Below are 19740 nucleotides of genomic sequence, written 5' to 3' on the forward strand. Positions count from 1 at the left end.
AATGATTCCTGTGTAGCTAATGACTTGTCCTGAACCTCTGCCGGTCTGCATGCTAAGTAAGTAAAGCTTCCCCACATATTAAAATATATTATATTAGAATGTATTTATCAGAGAGAAGCTAAAGACCTCATTTACTGGAGGGTTTCTTGTGTAAAGATGCGTCCATGGCCTTTTACCACTGGCAAAAAACTCAAACAGGCATAAGCCAAGCCCTGTCCTTGCTTGTCAAATGTAATTTACCAAAGCTGTTAAAGTTGTTAAAGGAAGAGTAATTGTGTGTGTAATAACACGTGGAGAGAGACAAGTTATTAAGCAGACATCCTTTTTTAGATTGGAGCGTTAAGGACATTACAGAATTACTGCTATATGAAGTATTTCAAGCAAGCCTTCTAATTACAGGCAGGTGCAGTGATTACTATTGATTAATTAATGTAAAGCTTACATTTTGTGGCAGCACTGTGGCTTAGTGGTTAGCTCTGTCATGTCACAGTACGAATCGACTTCCAGTCTTCATGCTAAAGCTAAGCTAACAGGCTGTGGTTCTTTTTTTGTTTCCCATGCACACTCCAGAGTGGAATCAGTCCCCTCGACTAATGCTCAGGGAGAAAGCATCACACTTTAGGGAAACTGTTGTTGCAATGCAGGCACAAACAGTTCAATATTTCCATGTTCCATTATTTGCACCTGGTTCAAACTCAATCAAGCACATTTTATTTTGGTATATTAATATATCACATCCGAAATGTTTTGTTGTTGCCTCTTAAAAGTACTGGTGATGGTGATTTCGCATCTGGCCTTTCTGGCTGTTATTGCCAATTGTAGGATGTCGAGAGTGGGTTTGTAGAGTTGTTGTAGTACTAAGCAGATCCCCTACACACACTCTATTTGCTCCCCAGAGGCTAAACAAGTCCACATGGTTGGATCTAGTATGAGTAGTTAATGGGGTTTTTGAATAGTATCCCTCTTCATCTCTGTTTAATCTTTTCTCAGTGTTGGGAGGCAGAGAAAGGACTTTGAAGGTGGAAGCACTTTAGTAATTCCAGTCTGTTGGGACTCTTTGTCATACACATGCCCCCTACAAACACACACACATATATACACAAAGACCAGAAAACTGCTCTCTTTACCCCATTAAGCACACAAAGCTCGCATCCGCACACATTAAAGCACACGTCTCTTTTTTTTTTTTTTTTCTTTTTTTTTTGCTGTTCTTTAAGTGTGATAACAGTCATCTTATAAGCAACCTGTTAAGTCACCACTAATTCTGGTCTGGGTGTGAAGCAGCTGCAGCCTGGCCAGCTCTTCCATCTGTGCCTGGCAGTAGTAGCGGCTGCAGAGGCTTCTTCACACACTTTGCCCAGTGTGCACAGTTTCACATGATCGTTCTAATGCCTTGCATGCACAGCTCAGACCATGTGACGTGTTTGATTTGCTGCACAGATGAAACTGTCTTTGCTTGTGATGGGAACAGAAAACTACCATTTTCACGCTTCATTATTTTAAGCCTCTTTTTAGCTCATAGCAGCTACTGTAAGTCCTTATGATGGCAGTTTTGGAAATTCTACATGATTTGCCATTTTCCTTTTCTACCATGGTAATCACTTTGTTTATACTCTGAGCTAAGGACGATGCCCCCCAACTTGACATTTATGTCTATGTGTTTTCTTCAGCAGGAGGTACTGTCTGCTCCTTTCACCCGTCAGACTGTCAGGAGAGCACATGGCCTACGGTCAGCAGCCCACTCTGCACTCTTCACCCAGCCTCCCACTGCCCTGTCTCCACAGGTTAGTGTGGTCTGCATATGTGTAGTAGAAGAAAATATACAGATTGTCTCATTTTGGATATTATTGATTTCTATGCCATACAGCCCCTAGAGCAAACCCATTTATTATATCATTTGTGTGTATGTGTCTGGCTCTTCGATGTGGACGGTACATTGACAGCAGTTATCGTAATTATTGCCAGCATTTCTGACGCTTCATCACACTGTTTTTTAAAGTCATTTGGACAGTCAGGAAATTATGAAGCCAATATTTCATATCTGATCAATACTGGGCAACTGAATGTGGGCAGTCAATGTAATCTGTGTCCTAATGGTGAGTTTATTCCATTGAAATGCTAAAAGAATTCAACTGTAAATTTATCACAAAATATTTTCTGTTGGCAGCCTCAGGCTAAATGGTATTTATGCGCTTATATTAAATACTGTAACAATCATTCAAACCCCAGTAATTCTCTCTGTTTGGACTAGGACTAATCTGTCGTTGCTTCCATTCTTTTCACTTTGCCAGTGATTAGCATGCATGGCCTGTTTAGTGGAGGATGCTTCAAAGGTTGATGAGGTCACTGGATGGCAGCGTTTTGTTAAAGCCACTACCAGGGGAAATCTCAGTGTTCAAGGCAACCTCTCCACTGCCTCGGTTCACTGTTGGTGACGTGTGCAGTCAGTTTCCCATCAAACCTTAATACGCAGATCAACACTTTGAGTGTATTTGGGTTATAAACACCAGCAGCTTTTAGGAAATGCCATGTGCCATGTAGCAGCAGGTCAGGCTGATTCGGTGATATGTTGTTTTGATGTGAAGGCAAACAATCAAACGTGTCATTTCACTGCAACACTGCTGTGTGTGGGAAATAGAAACTTCATAGCTGTGTGCTCAGTGCCACATTCGGGGGAGTACTTTTTCTTTATTATTATTTTTTTTTTATATTAGCACAGTGAAAGATTCATGTAGGTTTTGCACTTGTCATGCACTTTCTATACTGATTAGTACTCATAAGGCTTTCAGAGTGAGATTTTTAGGACATTTCTAAATGATTTCCCCTAGATATACAGTGGGTACGGAAAGTATTCAGACCCCTTTAAATTTTTCACTCTTTGTGTCATTGCAGCCATTTGCCAAAATCCAAAAAGTTCATTTTATTTTAATGTACACTCAGCGCCCCATCTTGACAGAAAAAAACAGAAATGTAGAAATTTTTGCAAATTTATTAAAAAAGAAAAACTGAAATATCACATGGTCATAAGTATTCAGACCCTTTGCAGTGACACTCATATTTAACTCACATGCTGTCCATTTCTTCTGATCCTCCTTGAGATGGTTCTGCTCCTTCATTGGAGTCCAGCTGTGTTTAATTAAACTGATTGGACTTGATTAGGAAAGGCACACACCTGTCTATATAAGACCTTACAGCTCACAGTGCATGTCAGAGCAAATGAGAATCATGAGGTCGAAGGAACGGCCCAAGGAGCTCAGAGACAGAATTGTGGCAAGGCACAGATCTGGCCAAGATTACAAAAGAATTTCTGCAGCACTCAAGGTTCCTAAGAGCACAGTGGCCTTCATAATCCTCAAATGGAAAGGTTTGGGATGACCAGAACTCTTCCTAGACCTGGCCGCCTAGCCACACTGTGCAATCGTGGCAGAAGAGCCTTGGTGAGAGAGGTAAAGAAGAACCCAAAGATCACTGTGGCTGAGCTGCAGAGATGCAGTAGGGAGATGGGAGAAAGTTCCACAAAGTCAACTATCACTGCAGCCCTCCACCAGTCGGGGCTTTATGGCAGAGTGGCCCGACGGAAGCTTCTCCTCAGTGCAAGACACATGAAAGCCTGTACAGAGTTTGCCTAAAAACACATGAAGGACTCCCAGACTATGAGAAATAAGATTCTCTGGTCTGATGAGACCAAGATTGAACTTTTTGGCGTTAATTCTAAGCGGTATGTGTGGAGAAAACCAGGCACTGCTCATCACCTGCCCAATACAATCCCTACAGTGAAACATGGTGGTGGGAGCATCATGTTGTGGGGGTGTTTTTTCAGCTGCAGGGACAGGACGACTGGTTGCAAGTGAAGGAAAGATGAATGCGGCCAAGTACAGAGATATTCTGGAAGAAAACCTCTTCCAGAGTGCTCAGGACCTCAGACTGGGCCGAAGGTTCACCTTTCAACAGGACAATGACCCTAAACACACAGCTAAAATAACAAAGGAGTGGCTTTGGAACAACTCTGTGACCGTTCTTGACTGGCCCAGCCAGAGCCCTGACCTAAACCCAATTGAGCATCTCTGGAGAGACCTGAAAATGGCTGTCCACCAACGTTCACCATCCAACCTGACAGAACTGGAGAGGATCTGCAAGGAAGAATGACAGAGGATCCCCAAATCCAGGTGTGAAAAACTTGTTGCATCATTCCCAAGAAGACTCATGGCTGTACTAGCTCAAAAGGGTGCTTCTACTCAATACTGAGCACAGGGTCTGAATACTTATGACCATGTGATATTTCAGTTTTTCTTTTTTAATAAATTTGCAAAAATTTCTACATTTCTGTTTTTTTCTGTCAAGATGGGGTGCTGAGTGTACATTAATGAGAAATAAAATGAACTTTCTTGATTTTGGCAAATGGCTGCAATGACACAAAGAGTGAAAAATGTAAAGGGGTCTTAATACTTTCTGTACCCACTGTACCTAGGCACCACTGGTACGAGGAATGGACCAATTTCTCACACTCCTGGAATGTATCTCAAGAGAAATAAAGTCTTCTTGTCTCACTCTGATCTTATTCTAGCCCATAAAATGTTTCAAATGTTTTTCTCACACCTTTTGTCTGTAAAAGCTCAGCTCTTGTGATACCACTAAGATCCAAGAACAAATTGGAATAATAGATTCTTCCAAATTTGCTTCAAAATTCTTCAAATATTTTCTTCTAAATTCTTACTTTAAAACATTAGACATACATATCTTAAAGCACAGAAATGTCACAGTAAGAGCTTGGCTTAATATTAATTTAATATTGATATATAACATCTGTTAAAGATATAACAGATCTGTAGATGTTATTTAGTCATATCACACTAGTTTATTGAATATGTTTGATTAATGTGTTTGCGTAGGACTAAACATATCTGTCAGCAATTTAAGAGGTTTTATTACAAACTCGAGGCAGAAGTCAAACATCCACACACAGCTCCCAACACTGGGCAAAGTTTTGATCTAATGGAGGTCTTCGTCAGGTACCTGAACACCACAAAGAAGAACAGGAAATATAAAGACACAAACACATTCATTATTGTGATCTGCGTGAATGAAAGTCAGTATACTATCATGCTGGTCTGATCAGAGAAGAGCTGGGTAACACTGAAGATACTGTACATAAAAAGTGTTAAATCACATCAAAAATTCAGAGAGACATGCTTTGTCTCCATATGGGAGAATAATACAGCATAATTTTATGTGGCTTTAATTGAATTTTTTTTTGTTGCTGTTATTTATTTTTTTTAATCTCTGCATATTTATCTAAATATTTATTAACTTAGGGACCTATGGTCTTTGGTTCAGATGGTTGGCCACTCATTTTAGGTTGGCAGTTCAAACTCGATTATTGTTTCTACAGCACATCCTGATTTTGTTTCTTCTTGTTCTCTTTTTTATCTTTGAATCTCAAAACAACAGTTTAGGAGAAACTTGTGAGCACTGCAAGCTCTTCCTCATTCGTTTTGTTTTTGCAGTTCCAGGAGTAATTTCCCTTAAATCTGTTTCACCACATTTTTGCAATGTTATGTTGTAGAAACATATTGTTGCATATGTTGCAACAAACTGTTGTTCAACAGAGTTCACTGTTTTCCACATAGCTATAAGAACACAATGATATTGAAAACAGTGGCCTTCACCTTTAGAACAAAACATGATTCCCTGTATAGAGCCAGTGTTTGGCTTGTCCGTTCTGGGCCACTGTAGAAACATGGCGGCACAACATGGCTGCCTCTGTGAAAAGAGACCTGCTCCCTGTGTACATTTAAAAGGCCCATTCTAAGATTAAAAAATGCAACAATTGCTATTTTCCTGTGATTACACCCTGATGACACCATAATTACGAAAACTGCTTTCCATTGCTGCTAATAGATTGCTCTCAATATTACACATAATGCAAAATTCAATTGTAATAGAATTTATTTTTTTTTATTTCATACCTTGGAAATAGCAGTTGGCAAGCATGTCTGAGTTTGGATGTCTTTACATGAGAATTAGGTCTGTTCCTACATGGTATCACTTGAGAATCACAGTGTCACAGTGTTCTCAGCACAAGGTGTCGTGTCAGTGTCCTTTCAGCAGAACTTGAAGCGTCAAAGTGACTTTTAGTCACTTTGTCCTGCCTCTCCTCTTCTACAACTCTTTGTGCTTGATATTCCTGTGAGTAAGGTTCAGATGCAATCCAATAAAACAGGCGCATTATGTTAAAAAGATCAGCTCAAGGTTAAGTGTGTATATTTTTCACCAGGAAATGCGCCTGGCCCACCAAACAAGCTTGAGCGGGATGAGATCTCTATAATGAGAACAGGATATTTGTTCCTTGAGTGCTTGCAATCCTTCTGCTGTGGATAGCAGTGCATTAGCTCATCTCTTCTTTCTGTGCACACATGAGAGCAAGCGAAAGTTCTGTGTGCTTTGGTTGTGTTGGTGCATACATATTTATATGCCATTGGTCAAAATGAAAGGGAGACGGGTTGGATTGGTGGTTTATACAGTGAAAACTGATCACGGGCTTCCCTCAGACTGTGTTTACATTTCACTGCAGCAAGTCACTTGGAAAACCGCTAGGGGAAGCTTGCTGAATGAGTATAGAGGAAATGTATTATAACAGCCGGGAAGCAGAATAAGCATTTTCCTAGCAAGGCCTCATTCGCGACATGCTAAAGCAACTTGTTGTCTAGAGTGTCCCTCTCTCTGCCACAGGCTCCCAAGGGAGAGGTGTTTGTTCAGAGGGCAGGGGAGACAGACAGTAGGGAGTGTTTGGCTTGTCAAGCTTGGTTTCTTTTGTAGGTAGGGCTGTGGATGATATTGTTGTAAACTGCAGTGGAAAGAGGAAACACCAGTAAGGCAGTGACACAACTAAAATGAAAATGGGCTTGCATTTACTTGTTAGTCTTGCAAACACTGACTAAACATACCTGCTGCACTGTCTGGCATGTGTGCACTGCATCAGTTTCAGTCAACATTTTTTTTTTTCTTCTTCTCCGATTTTACTCTCCCTTGCTCCTGCATTGCTGCAGCACAGGCACTTGTCTCCTGTTTGACTAAGCCAACACTCCCTCCCTCCCTTACCGCCTCAGTCTGTTGTTCCTTGGCATCCATCAGTTTAGCTGCAGCTTCCCACTACGCCTTGTGGGTCACGGCTACACACGAATACAGGCGGCTGCTCTCAGCAGCACCATTCATGCGTGGATCAATCGACCCATCTGCGTCTCAGCTCCTACAGATGGGAGCCGTGGAGAAGAGTTGTCACATGTCACACTGACGCATGAAGAGAGAAGTCTAAATGAGGAGGAAAGAAGTTGTTGGTTCCTCACTGGAAACTGGCCAATTTACACACTACATGTGTAGTAGTATGCAAGAATAAATTGCAGGGGGGATTGAAGATGAGATAGAGCAGAAGGGGGGTCTATAAAAAATAAGGAAAAATTGTCAGGGTGGCAGATGTTAAAGATGTAGCAATAGGGCTGGGCAGCACTGATGTCACCACTGAAGTTGTGCAGCACACTTGAGAAAGTCATGCTTGACAGGCACTTTGAACTTGTTCTCTGTCTCAGACGGAGTTTTCCTTTTTTTTTTTTTTTTTTTTGGATAAAGTGTGTGTCCCATCTTGTTCTGTTCCTCTTGAAGGCATAGAAGACATACATCAGTGAAAACAACACTTGTTCAGTGAGTTTATGTTTTTTAATTGCTCTTTCGTCTGTCTTTGTGGGGTGATTTTGCCCGTAACGCATTGTCCAATTGCTGGCAGATGGTTGTAACGGAAGAGCAGAATCAGCTGCTTAATGAAGAAAGCTCAATGTACAGGCAATGTAGTGATGGGCCGGGAAATGGTCAATTACTAAAAACAATGGCTGCTGTTTTCTCTAAAAGCAGGTGTTTTATAAAGACAGCAATGAAAACAGTTTAAATGATCATCTAATCTGCCTGTCAGAAGTAGAAAACAGCCTTCTCCTTTAACTGTTTCGTGAGTGCTGAAGATTCTGTGTGGGGAGATAAAAGCTTGTACCCCTTTGAGTCATAGCTCAGTCACGTCTTAACACGCTTACATATATCACATATATTTAGATTCAGCATGACTTCGTGAGAATGTCATTAACTCCAGTTCCCATTACAGGAAAAACCCCAAAACTCCATAAATCCACTTTGAAATGATAGAAAAAAGACGATCCTTATGGCTTTCTTTGATATAGTAATGCAGCAGTAGTTGTCTCTATGTCTGTGGTTACACAGCAAAGATAAATGGCTAATAGATAACTCAGCAGGCTTTTTATGGTGCCAGTTTTCGAAAAATGCAAACAAATATTGGCAAAAATATTACTCAGGTTTTTGCCAACTCACTGACTCTGTTGCAAGATTATACTTGTCCCCCAAATAAAAGTAAGACAAATAATTCAATTAATGTTGCACTATTGATAGTTTTATACCTTATTAAGGCTCAAGATTTTCCACCAATATTATTTGTCCCTTTTTGATTTTGTTTGATGGTGGGTTGACAGTGTAGGATGGTGAAAATGCTTAATTTAAACTGCCTGTCCTTTCTCTAGTCTCAGCTGCACAGTCTGAACCTATTATTATAACTGTGAGTTGCAAAATTTGAGTTGTAAAATAGAAATGTTTTCAGAGACTTGCCTGATTTAAAAAAGAATATATAATTAATTAAAAGTTGTAAATTCTTTCTGTTCCTATAAACCTGTATTAGGGCTTGTTCAGCTTACTCCAAGGGCTTAAAAAAGCATCAAAGCTGATAACTAATAACAGATTGCTCCTGATTGTTCTGTACAGTCTTAACTCTCCCAGTGGAACAGGGGGAAGCAAGCTGCATCTGGTTTATGTTTATCTTATGTTATCTTTCATGGTTGTCAGAAAAAGAAGGGACAAGGTAATGTGAAATAAACACAGAAATGCTCAGCTGTCTCATAGGTTCTGTGCAGTGTGTGTTTATTTTCATCCCTTAATGGCAGAAAATTGCACTGCTGCTCTTAACAGACAGACTTTTTAAAGATCACCCAACTCAAAGATGCACAATCCTGTATTGTGCTCTGCATCTAGAAAGCACTTGTGGAGATTTAATTAACTCAACTGTTAACCGTGATGTCCAGTCTGATAAAGCTGTGTGTTTTGAGTGGCAGTACACTGTGTGAACTGTCATCACAGCTGTTATCATAAGTGTCATTTGTCTGCTGATAACCATTCCCCTCCATGTCGGTGAGGTGATGCTGAATGAAGGAGGCGCAGAGATATTCTTCAGTTTAAATAGATTATTCTGTCATGACACACAGATACTGGTCCACTTTCCAAACTTTAAACTACCTGCATGACCGAGACGCCATCAGTCTAATTCCATCATTGATCTGTTACCGTATCTCTGCATGTTTATGTTTTTCACAGACACAACCATGCAGCAATAGAAAATCCTGTTTCACAGTAAAATATGTCTCTTTCCATCTTCTGCAGTGTTTGCAGTGTGAAGGGAAATAAACATTTAATTATGAAGATTTTTTTATGCAAGCAAATCAAAACTATGTCTCTTTATATTTCTCCAAACTCAAGGTTTTTTTTTTTGTTTTTTTTTTTTGTGAATTTCAGTGATTTATCACAAAATCAATCTGAAGAGTTTCAGGGAGAATCGAGATTTCCTTTCAGGGTGTTAACTGACAGTTTCTGCTAGAGTCTCAGTTATCTATTTGAACAAACCTATTGATTCATTATGAACTGATGCCTGGTGGGTTGCCTTAAGTCTTTACTCAGATACTCTCCAGTTAAGAAACTATTTTTTCTTACATTAAGAATGACGACAGTGATGAAGCATCACATTCGCAGCTAAAAGCGATAACACTAAACTGCATATTCCAGTATTAAAAGGTAAACAGATGTTTAATGACTAAAGTGGTCAGTAAGTCTTGTCATAGTGATGAATTGCATTAAAACAACCAGCATATGGTTAAATCTCAGATTCATCCTGATGCTTTTGCCAAAAACTCGATGCTGGAAAAATGCCTGTAAATCATCTCTGGTGCTGGGAAATTCACAGCATTGCAGATGAAACTGCCCATCATTAAACATCTTATCAAAAATTACATTAACTGTATCTGTGCTGTTATATAAGTTAGTGTTTATTTGTCTGTTGCAAGATTTTCTACACTTAATTGTGACAAAGGCTCAAGAATTTAAATACCAAACAAAGATGGTTATTGTTTCAAATGTAATTACCCAACATCACATTCACAAAGCACAAGGATGCTGCTTATAGAACATTTAATAATATGATTTCTCTGGCTGCTGCACCATGCTGGGTGAGTGGTTAGCACAGCTGCCTCACAGCAAGAAGGTTCCTGGTTTGAAGCCCATCAGGGGCCTTTCTGTGTGGAGTTTTCATGTTCTCCCTGTGCTTGTGTGGGTTTTCTCCAGGTACTCTGGTTTCCTCCCACAGTCCAAAAACATGTATGTCAGGTTGATTGGTGACTCTAAATTGCCCATAGGAGTGAGTGTGAGTGTGTGAGGTTGTTTGTCTCTATGTGGCCCTGTGATGGACTGGTGACCTGTTCAGGGTGTACCCCTGCCTTTCACCCAAAGAGAGCTGGGATAGGCTCCAGCTGATCCCTGTGACCCTAAAGAGGACTAAGTGGGTATAGATAATGGATGGATGGCTGGTACACCAAAAAACTGAAAGCTGAAGGATGTAGTTATATTTGTCCATAGGCTATATCTACTATTTTCAGCTCTACCCTCCATTTCTATTTTCTCTGTTTTAAAGTGGCTAAATCAGGAAAATGAATGTAACACATCATATTGTTAGTGTCTGTTTGTTGCAGGGGTTATATTTGCCCAGGGATGCCCAAACTGACCACATGTGTGCAATTGTATTCCACACACATCTGCTGTATTATTATCAGTTTTTTCTGCCCATGTTCCCTGGGATTAAAGGCCTTGTTATGTTGTTAAAGGACAAGCCTCATTTGCATTAATAGTAACATGAATTTCAAGTGTGGGAACTGAAAGCAGGAAATTCCTGTGATTTAAATGTGCCACCAAGATGACCAATGTAAGCAGCTTTGGAGTAGAAGTCTGAATATCAATAATTTACCCTTAGTATGTCTTGGCATATGATGAAAATGGTCTTTAAAGCTTAATCCCGCAGTCAGAATGTGGTATTTATGGGACTCCACCATGCTTCCATTGCTGTCTGAATCACATTAGGAGCAGATTATTTATGCTTGTGTGAAAACGTAGACTTTGTTGATGCTCGTTCAATGATGAATCGATAGAAAAGTCTTGGCCTTTGAATTTAAGAAGCTGACAAGAAAGATGACATTTACGACTCATGCTGTTTTGGACAATTAAAAATATCGTCTGTATCAAACGCACTACAGTTACACTGAGGGTATAGGGACATTATATTATCTGTGGTTGGAGAAAAATACAAGAAGGAAATAATCCCAAAATAAGATTCCTACTGCCGAATAGTAGTTGACACCAGGGCTCAGGCTGGGGCAGTGCTGTGTCTGGCAGCTTTCCAGAGGCGGCACCAGAAGACACAGCTACTCAGAAAGACACTGATCACACTGCAGCCGTTAAACCTCTAATTTGTAGTAATAGTAGCCCTCGGAGATTAACTCAACATACACATTATTAACATCTGTTACAAAAAAAAACAAAGATGTTTTACTGCAAGGTACCTGAACCATTTGGAACAATCAAGAACCAGAAGCAAACAAAGCTGAAGCAGTCAGTTTACTGTGGGAGGCAACACGATGGCAGGAAACTGGGTGCCCTTTTCTGAGCTCACTCACCAATATCCAATCTAGACTCAATCCTACAGTGAGAGAGTGAGGTAAATAGTCAGGAACAATAGCTGTGGGGGGTCAAGTGCTGGAGGAGGCCCTGGAGAAAGATGGAGAATCAAATCACATTCAGACTGGAAGGAATTGAGGAGGAAAGGCAGCACAATGTGTAGCATGCTGATGATAAGGATTAAGATACTGTGAATGGGAGCACGAGGACAGAGAAGCATGGGGACAGCGTTTCTGTCAGAGCTTTAGCGAGGCTGACTAGCTCACTTTGATTTTAGGTCATGATGTCATTCAGGGGCAGAGATGAGAGGAAGAACTTAGGGCAAGATGAGAGCACTGGGACAGTCTTTAAGGAAATGTCATCAGCCATGCAGCCTGACTCACCACTAATATCAGCAGGCTTTATTAGACACTATCTGTCTTGTGTGATCTGTGTGTGAGGATGGTGTGTTTGACCTGACTCCCAGCACTCTTGGAGCAGGAGCGGTCACATCACATGCAGGCAAGAGGTTATGAGATGTCACCCAGACACCTTTGAGATCTAAACGACCGGCTCTCCGTTTATTTGACCGCTGTGACTTCCATTCCCCAAGTCCTGCAGGTGGGCAGAATGATAGACAGCTTAGACTCCAAAGCCTGTGTGAGAGAGAGCTGCTCCCCACACCACAGGACCTGTGAATTTTTGATGCTTGTTGTGAACAGCCTGGAGAGAGGCTTTCGTTGTTAAGAGAAAGTGATTCTAGTCCTATGACCCATCTAAGAATTTGTTATCCTGTGAAGTGCCTTTTACAGATTAACAAGAGGTGTGGTCACAAAGTGTTTTGATGCAATAAAACAATAAAAAAAAAGCATGTAAGCAATGTACTACACAATGTTCTTGTTCTCTTACAGTGTAAAACTTTTCAGACATGTCCTGCTTTGGCTCAAACTCGATTTATGCTGAGGGATAAAGTGAAAATTGCAAACTAAATCATAGTGTATGGATAGATGTAGAGTTTTGTACAGGGATCTGTCAGTGGTTGAAGTTGAGCTCTTAAGTCAAGTTGCTTTACAGCATCAAGTCCCATAAATATAGTATTTGCTACCCCTTTGTGACACAGATCTGTTAATATTGATTTAATGTTGCTGTGGAAGAACATTTATACTACTGTGCCTTTGCCTTTGCCTTTAGATGAAAAACAGGTTCCACTCCTTGTGTAGAGGAGGCATATGGTGGTCTACACCCTCTCCAATTAAATTTGTTTTCGTTCGCTATTTCTTGTAGATCTCAATGTGAAAATCATAATTCGATTTTGCACAGGTAAGTCTGCAGATGAGGAAAACTGTGTATTAATGTGCCATGTATGAGTCATTTGTTGTGCTGCACCCTCCCCTCTGCTCCACTCTGTTAGTGTCTTGAGTGGCATTCATTAGTCCAGTTCCAGCTCTGGCATGTGTAGATGCCATATGTTCATGTGAACCAAAGCAAAACTCAGACAGACTTGCTGAAACAGCCAAGAGAGCGGAGAGTTCCAGTTCTGGGGATTCAGTCTTTCTAGTCGTTTATTTACATGCTGCAGATTGAAGATCAAACACAGGGCTCACCAGGCTCAAGCACCCATATTCTGGGCTGCTTTCACAGCCTTTGTACTTTTTTCTGTCTAAGTAATCTTCTAAGCATATGACAGCCAGAGGAACAGAGAGAGAGAGCGGGGTCAAAGTTCCTCAGACAGAGCATTCCCAAGCTCTGCTCCATAAATAACAGCTGCTGCTTCAGGAGGAATTCACAGCAGACTGTGAGATTCTATATGTTACCCTGAATGCCACTGCTCATGTTTGCAGAGAGCTGAGGAACACGCATAGAGGATCAGGTCTACATGAAGGGAACACTGGTAAAACATGCACTCCACTAGCTGCTTTTTTTAACCATGTATGGTAGCAGCTGTCATATGAAGTAACAGCATGCACATTGCTGCAACCAGCTCAGACCCTGTTATGGTTATCAGTATGCACTGGAAGAATGTATTCATATTTTTATATGAGGGTAGAGCAGTGGCATAATTATATAAATTGTGCTTTTGGTTAAATTGTGAACGGAGACCTACAATAATACCATGATTAATCAGCTTACTGTGTACATTTCTTCCATTCATACTGTAATGTGACAGATGCCTGGAGGTTAAGAGAACAGTGTTGTCCTATTAGTCAAACAACATTTCACCTCATTGCTCACTAAAACTTTAGAAAAAGACCAAACACAAAACAAAACACGCCAAAAAAAAAAAAAAAAAAAAAAAAAAAGTGCCAAATTGAGATAAATAACCTCCTGCTTTGAAATTAAAATGTGACATTTTCAGCTGACATATAACCAGTCAGCTGCTGACCAGAACAAGCCCAGTAAAAAATTCTGGGCCTCTTTTACCTTTTCACTATGCTGAAAGGGGAACGCTGCTCGTTGCCATTAAAATAACTCTTAAAAACTTGTAAAAAGTATTATTGAATGGATGTGCAATGGCAAACTTAAATTTCAGTTACCATATTAGTATGTTGGTCACTTTTCAGAGACTCCACACAGATACATCTTGATGTGCATGCTGGTATTCTGTAAACAACAGGAAGTCAGTTGTTGTAGTTTGTTCGTCTTATCTCTGTGGTCAACAGTTGGAGCTGTGGCTGTGGTTGGGGCACACAGCTCATGTATTATATTACATAGATTTAGATGATCTTATATTTTCTTCAATTAGAAAATAAATCAGTGATAGTTGTCTCTCAGTAATGTAATATACAGCATTATGTACCTCAACAGCAAGATGTTGAAACTTGTATAGCAAACAGAATAAATTGTATGTTTATGTCTTTGCTAAAACATAACCCAGGGTCAGATTATGAAAGCAGGAAAAGAGGTGAAGCAGCAGCAGCAGCAGCAGGAGAAAGTGGAGTATCTTGCACCCTTCAGCATCACAGACCAGAGATAAATTGGTGATGACCTAGTACTAACACATGTGCTCTGAACATGAGATTTTATTTTGTGTGGGTTTTGAAAAGTGTCCATGAACTTTGAAGCCCAGAGGGAATGTTTTATCTGCAGGAACCCTTAGAAAATTGTCTTGTGCTCTTTAATGGGCCAGTTACATCAAATCATTGTTATTTTACAGACTATCCTGAGGCCAAGCCTTTGTGCAAAACTCACTGGAATATTGCTGTTTTCGCTGTTGCCCAAGGAAGCTTGAGCAGAAAAAAAGCAGCATCCTGTGTGACCACTGTGCTGTGTTGGAGAGAACAAAAAGGAGGTGCTTTATTTTCTCAAATTAAAACAAGTGTTTTATCTCCCACTATAATTAATTCACCCACAACAATGGGAAATGGTGGTGCAAAATGTAGCTCTGCCCTCAGAGGTGTGCTTGCAAAGAAAATAGCTGTGTAGGGGATAAATAGGGATAGTGAGAATTAAACAGTGCTCATTCAGCAGCATTGATTGGTGTGTGTGATACATGTGACGTGAAGAAGCTGCAGACCTCCACCTTTTTAAAACTCCAACAGCCCTGGACTCCAACAACATCATGTTTGCATGTGCATGACTAGATTTGCAAACATTACTAAAATGTACTGTGTTTATGAAGGTCAACAGGATCTTAATTGCTTCCAAGCGACAGGAACGTTTGATAAAGCTAGAAGAAATAATGATAAGGGGAATAAGAAAAATAAAGCTAGAGCATGAAGGAGTTCAGAGGCAGAGTTTTTTCTGTCCCGCACTGAAATTAAGACCGACAACTAGTGCCACCTGGTGTATCAGCATTCAAAGAGGGTCTTAATGTGTCTTCAGACAGACACAGGCATACATCCTGAATTTATACTGTATATGCATTGCAAAAGCAGACAGTGTTTTCAGTATCTGCACCACTCAGATCTCAAAAGTGACCCGAGGAATGTTGAAAACACAGATGGTGCTCCTCAGCTGGATTTAAGTCTCTAAGGCACAAAGCTGTGAAGCTCAATGGCAGAGCACTGGCTGTCTTCTAAACTCAGGCGTGAAAGCCTGCACTGCTTTTTAATAATGCATTAGGTTCCAGTGTAGTTGGCCATGAGGAGGGATGTGGGGGTGGAGTGGGTGTGAGGGTCAAACAGCCCTTCTGAAGTAGCCCACAGACGAGCTCGCATCCCGTGGATTAAGCGGACCATGAGCTGCTGCTAATTAATCAAAGCAATGTCCAGTGTCTGAGAGGCAGTGTATTGAAATGGAATGAAAAATTTAAGCTGGAATTATTTATACCTTGCTGAAACTGGTGTGTGGTTTTGATCTTTAAATATCCTAATCAGAAGTACAGTTAAGTTGTTTCCACTATCAACTCTGCATTGCAGTGGAGAGATCAGATTGGTATGTGCTTTCACAGGGCACGCTGTGCTTTGTCCCTCTCAGCGTGTGAGTGGAGATTACTTAATATTGTGGTGTTCAAGGATGTGACTGCAGATTTCATATCTGTTAATGGCTTTTACCAGGCATGGAACACAGCCCAGAGAAAAGGCAGCGCTTTCTTTTCGTTACATAAGCTTGTTGTCGCTGAGGCGAAAAAAAAATGACAGTGATTACTGTCACGCCGTACTCAAATCCACTTTCTTCTAGCAATTGCTGCGTGCCTGCCTTATCTACGTGTATGTGTACTTATGTTTGTACTTCAGAGGAGCCGGAGAATGTAGGTGTAGGTGTCTGTGTGTGTGTGTGTGTGTGTGTGTGTGTGTGTGTTCACAGCGGGACTGTGAGTGCTTTGGAACAGGTGCAGCTGTGCTTTTGGACTTGTTAACCCCAAATTGAGGATGCGTGGGTTGCAAGGAGCTGAGCAGACTGGGACTTGCTCCCAGAGCAGAACAGAGAGGAGGTGACAGCAGTGAGGGAGAAAACTGGGCACATCAGCTGTACTGCACCTCCACACTATGCCTTTTATGCACCAGCTGTATAATTTATAAGTCATGAGGCAGCAGTTTCTTTTGTCATGTAGTAGTTTTGTCCACTGTGAGAGGGGGATTCAGGCCATCGGTCTGTTTGTCAGTAATGAGAAAATAAACCACTAAGAGTTTGATATCTAATATTTGATATAATTTGATATAATTTAATAACAATTTAACCAAACATTTTTTGGTTTGGTGATTTAAAGCGTGAGAATGTACTTTTTTAATGTCATTATTCTAGGAAACTTTTTTTTACACCAAACAATATTAATTGGCTATGGAATGTAATAAAACGAAGCAAATTTAGTTCAGTTATCAAAACACCTACCCAAAGGGATATTTGAAAAAAACATGATTATGCAATTTTGAAGTCCCAAGGTATAAAAAGAAAAAAAAAAGAGTTTATAATATGCTTATGTTTGAAGGACTAAAATAACAAACAAATGGTGCTTTCGTATAATTTAGTTGATCTTTAATTATTTTTTAGACACAGTAAAAAAAAAATACTGTACGTCACTTGAAAATAGAGCAAGAGAAAGTTTTTAAAGTGCAACAGTCAGCAGTCTCTTAATGTGCCATAAAAGAGCACTAAAGCAAGAAACCCAAGAATCCAAAAAAAAAACCCCAAAACCTTAGCATCTCACTGAATAACAGAGCATCATACACACACACACACACACATTCCTTCCAGCAGCTGATGAGAAAGTAGATGTGGTGTATTTCTAATTTAATAGCTCATAAACCTGATTCGCCTTCTCTGGCCATCCACACTGAAATAGTCCTCAAAGTTGAATCAGCAGGATGATGGAGCTGGTTCTTGGTGAAATACTGTAAAATTTGCATTTCTTCTTTGCAGTGACGTTCTTAAAGAGCAGGAGGGTCATGGGTATTGGAGGGGCTGAAGTATTTTTCTTTCTAAATGCACTGCCCCCCCCCCCCCCCCCGAGACACTGTTGCAGCTGTCATTTTTATTTTTTTAGGCACACCTATGAACAAAGGTATGATGTTTCCCTGGCCTGGGCCCCATCTGTCCTGACCTCTAGACTGACTTCATATTGATCTATCCGAACGTGTATTGCCGCTCTATGCACTGTGACCTCATGCTGACCCCATTTTGACCGTACACTTTTCCCCTGGGTTTGTCTGTCACGGCAGCATGATGGAGTAGTGCACGTCTGAACAACTGAACCGCTGGGAAATTTATGCCAGAGCCTACATCTACATTTACATTCTCATTATGAGTTCAACCACTAAAACAGAAAGGAAGGTTCTGAGATGTCTGATGAAGCTTAGATGAAACCTACAATGAGTGTATAGTATATGGAGCATGAATCTATGAATGTCTAATAGTGTTTTTTTGGTCCATAGCCACGGCCCAGGACAGCACATTAGCACACAGATGGATTCAGGCATTGTGTAGATAAATGAGAGGTTTCCAGTTCCCCAGAAGGGTACCATCAAGTGGGAATTATATCAGTGACATTACTCCTCAGTGCTTATGTCTGTAACACACTTATGCACTCATACATTATGCCATGCTCGGCACCCAGAATTTCCCTGCAGTGTGTCTGCAGATAAAAGGATGTGTTCTGAGCACAAATATATTTTTAAACTGCTGTGTCATTTTTGTGTTGAAATTCAGCCATCGCAATAAAGCTGAGAGAAGTGCAGTTTGCCAGGGCAACTGCAGTTACCAAGGCATACATGGAAAGATTGTAGAGTAGTTCAATTCATACACAGAAATTAATTTGATTTTAAAACTATGTATTTTTATATAAGAGTGTATCTCATGTACAATAGTGAGAAATAGTATAGTAGTACAGATTTTGGACATTTTATAATCTCATTGTTTTGCATTATTGCCAACAGTTACGGAGCCACTTACTGATAATTTTCATATCTGGAGAAACAGAGCACTGCATTGTGGGATTGTTAGCAGAACGTACATGTTAACATATTATTGCTAGCAGTTTATCAGTCGAGGAGGATGGTAAATCTTGCAAATTTTTCCACATACAAAATCTGGACAAGAATGTCAGGGTGCTGGAGTTCAGCACAGCAAAGGGAAGCTGTTGCCCACAGTGGAGCTATAAAAGTGCACGTCATGTCATGCTGTGTGTCGATTCTCTCTCCATGCACGTGTTATGTTTTTTTATTTTTCTTGAAATCTGGCACAGCTGTAGCGCACAAGGATGCTCTGTCTTTACTGCACATTAATATCAAATCTCTTGCATGTGTTACTACATTATATGAGAGCAGGGAAGAGCTCAGTCAGTATGCAGCATGCAGCCTGGGCTGCTACAAAGAAATATATTTTCTCTAGTGGATCAAATTTATTTTCCTCTCCCACAGCACCCACTGTGCTATCTACTGGATCCTGTTTGTGTGCATTTACTACACTGAAAGTGAGATTTAAAATTCCCTTTAGTGAAAGGAAAATGCACAGAATGGTAAAATGCAAGTTAAAGCGCAGTGCAGGTGAGACTTGAGAGAAGATCAAAACCAGGAACATCAGGATTCACTGTGAGTAAGAGCGATGGAGGAGAGAGGGAGTGTGAAGTCGAGGGGCAACCCCCCTTTCTAGGTGAGGGATTCCTTTACTGCAGTGATCAGCAGTCTTCTCCTCCTCCTCCTCTCCCCTCCCTCCGCTTTCCCTCACACTCATGACTTTCTCTTTTTATCTCCCTCACTCTTCCTGTCTCTGCCCTCTTGTTTCCCTTCCTCCTCTCTTTGTTTTCTAGCCACCACACACTCGCTCACTGCAGGAGTGTCTGCTGCAGGGTACAGTATATGCAGCACATGGTTAGAAACACAAGCACACTTGTGACTCACATCATTTTACTCTAGCCTTCATTTATCGCTCCCCTACTGATCCTCCATGTATCGTCACATACTTCCTCCTCCACACCTTTCTCCCTCCCAGCCATCCTTGATGCCTGTTTCTTTCTTCTCTTAGCCGTATGACATTGATTCCAAGGTTGCTCTGCTATTGACTGCT

The 19740-nt window shown here is 40.6% G+C and overlaps 1 protein-coding gene across 3 annotated transcripts in view; it reads left to right on the plus strand.

Annotated features, from left to right (window-relative positions):
- mcu (mitochondrial calcium uniporter) overlaps positions 1–19740 on the plus strand; it is a 49444-nt gene that overhangs the window by 18944 nt on the left and 10760 nt on the right. The window contains exon 2 of one of the 3 annotated variants that reach the window (XM_026309174.2): positions 1674–1784. The exons of 1 other annotated variant lie outside the window; for it this stretch is intronic. In XM_026309174.2, coding sequence (XP_026164959.1) covers positions 1674–1784 — 111 coding nt within the window. Of the gene's footprint in view, positions 1–1670; positions 1785–19740 lie in introns of all 3 variants that reach the window. One more of the 3 variants, XM_026309173.2, reaches the window with a different exon arrangement.

Source organism: Mastacembelus armatus, chromosome 15 (genome assembly GCF_900324485.2).
Source record: "Mastacembelus armatus chromosome 15, fMasArm1.2, whole genome shotgun sequence".
In the NCBI taxonomy this organism is placed as follows: Eukaryota; Metazoa; Chordata; class Actinopteri; order Synbranchiformes; family Mastacembelidae; genus Mastacembelus; species Mastacembelus armatus.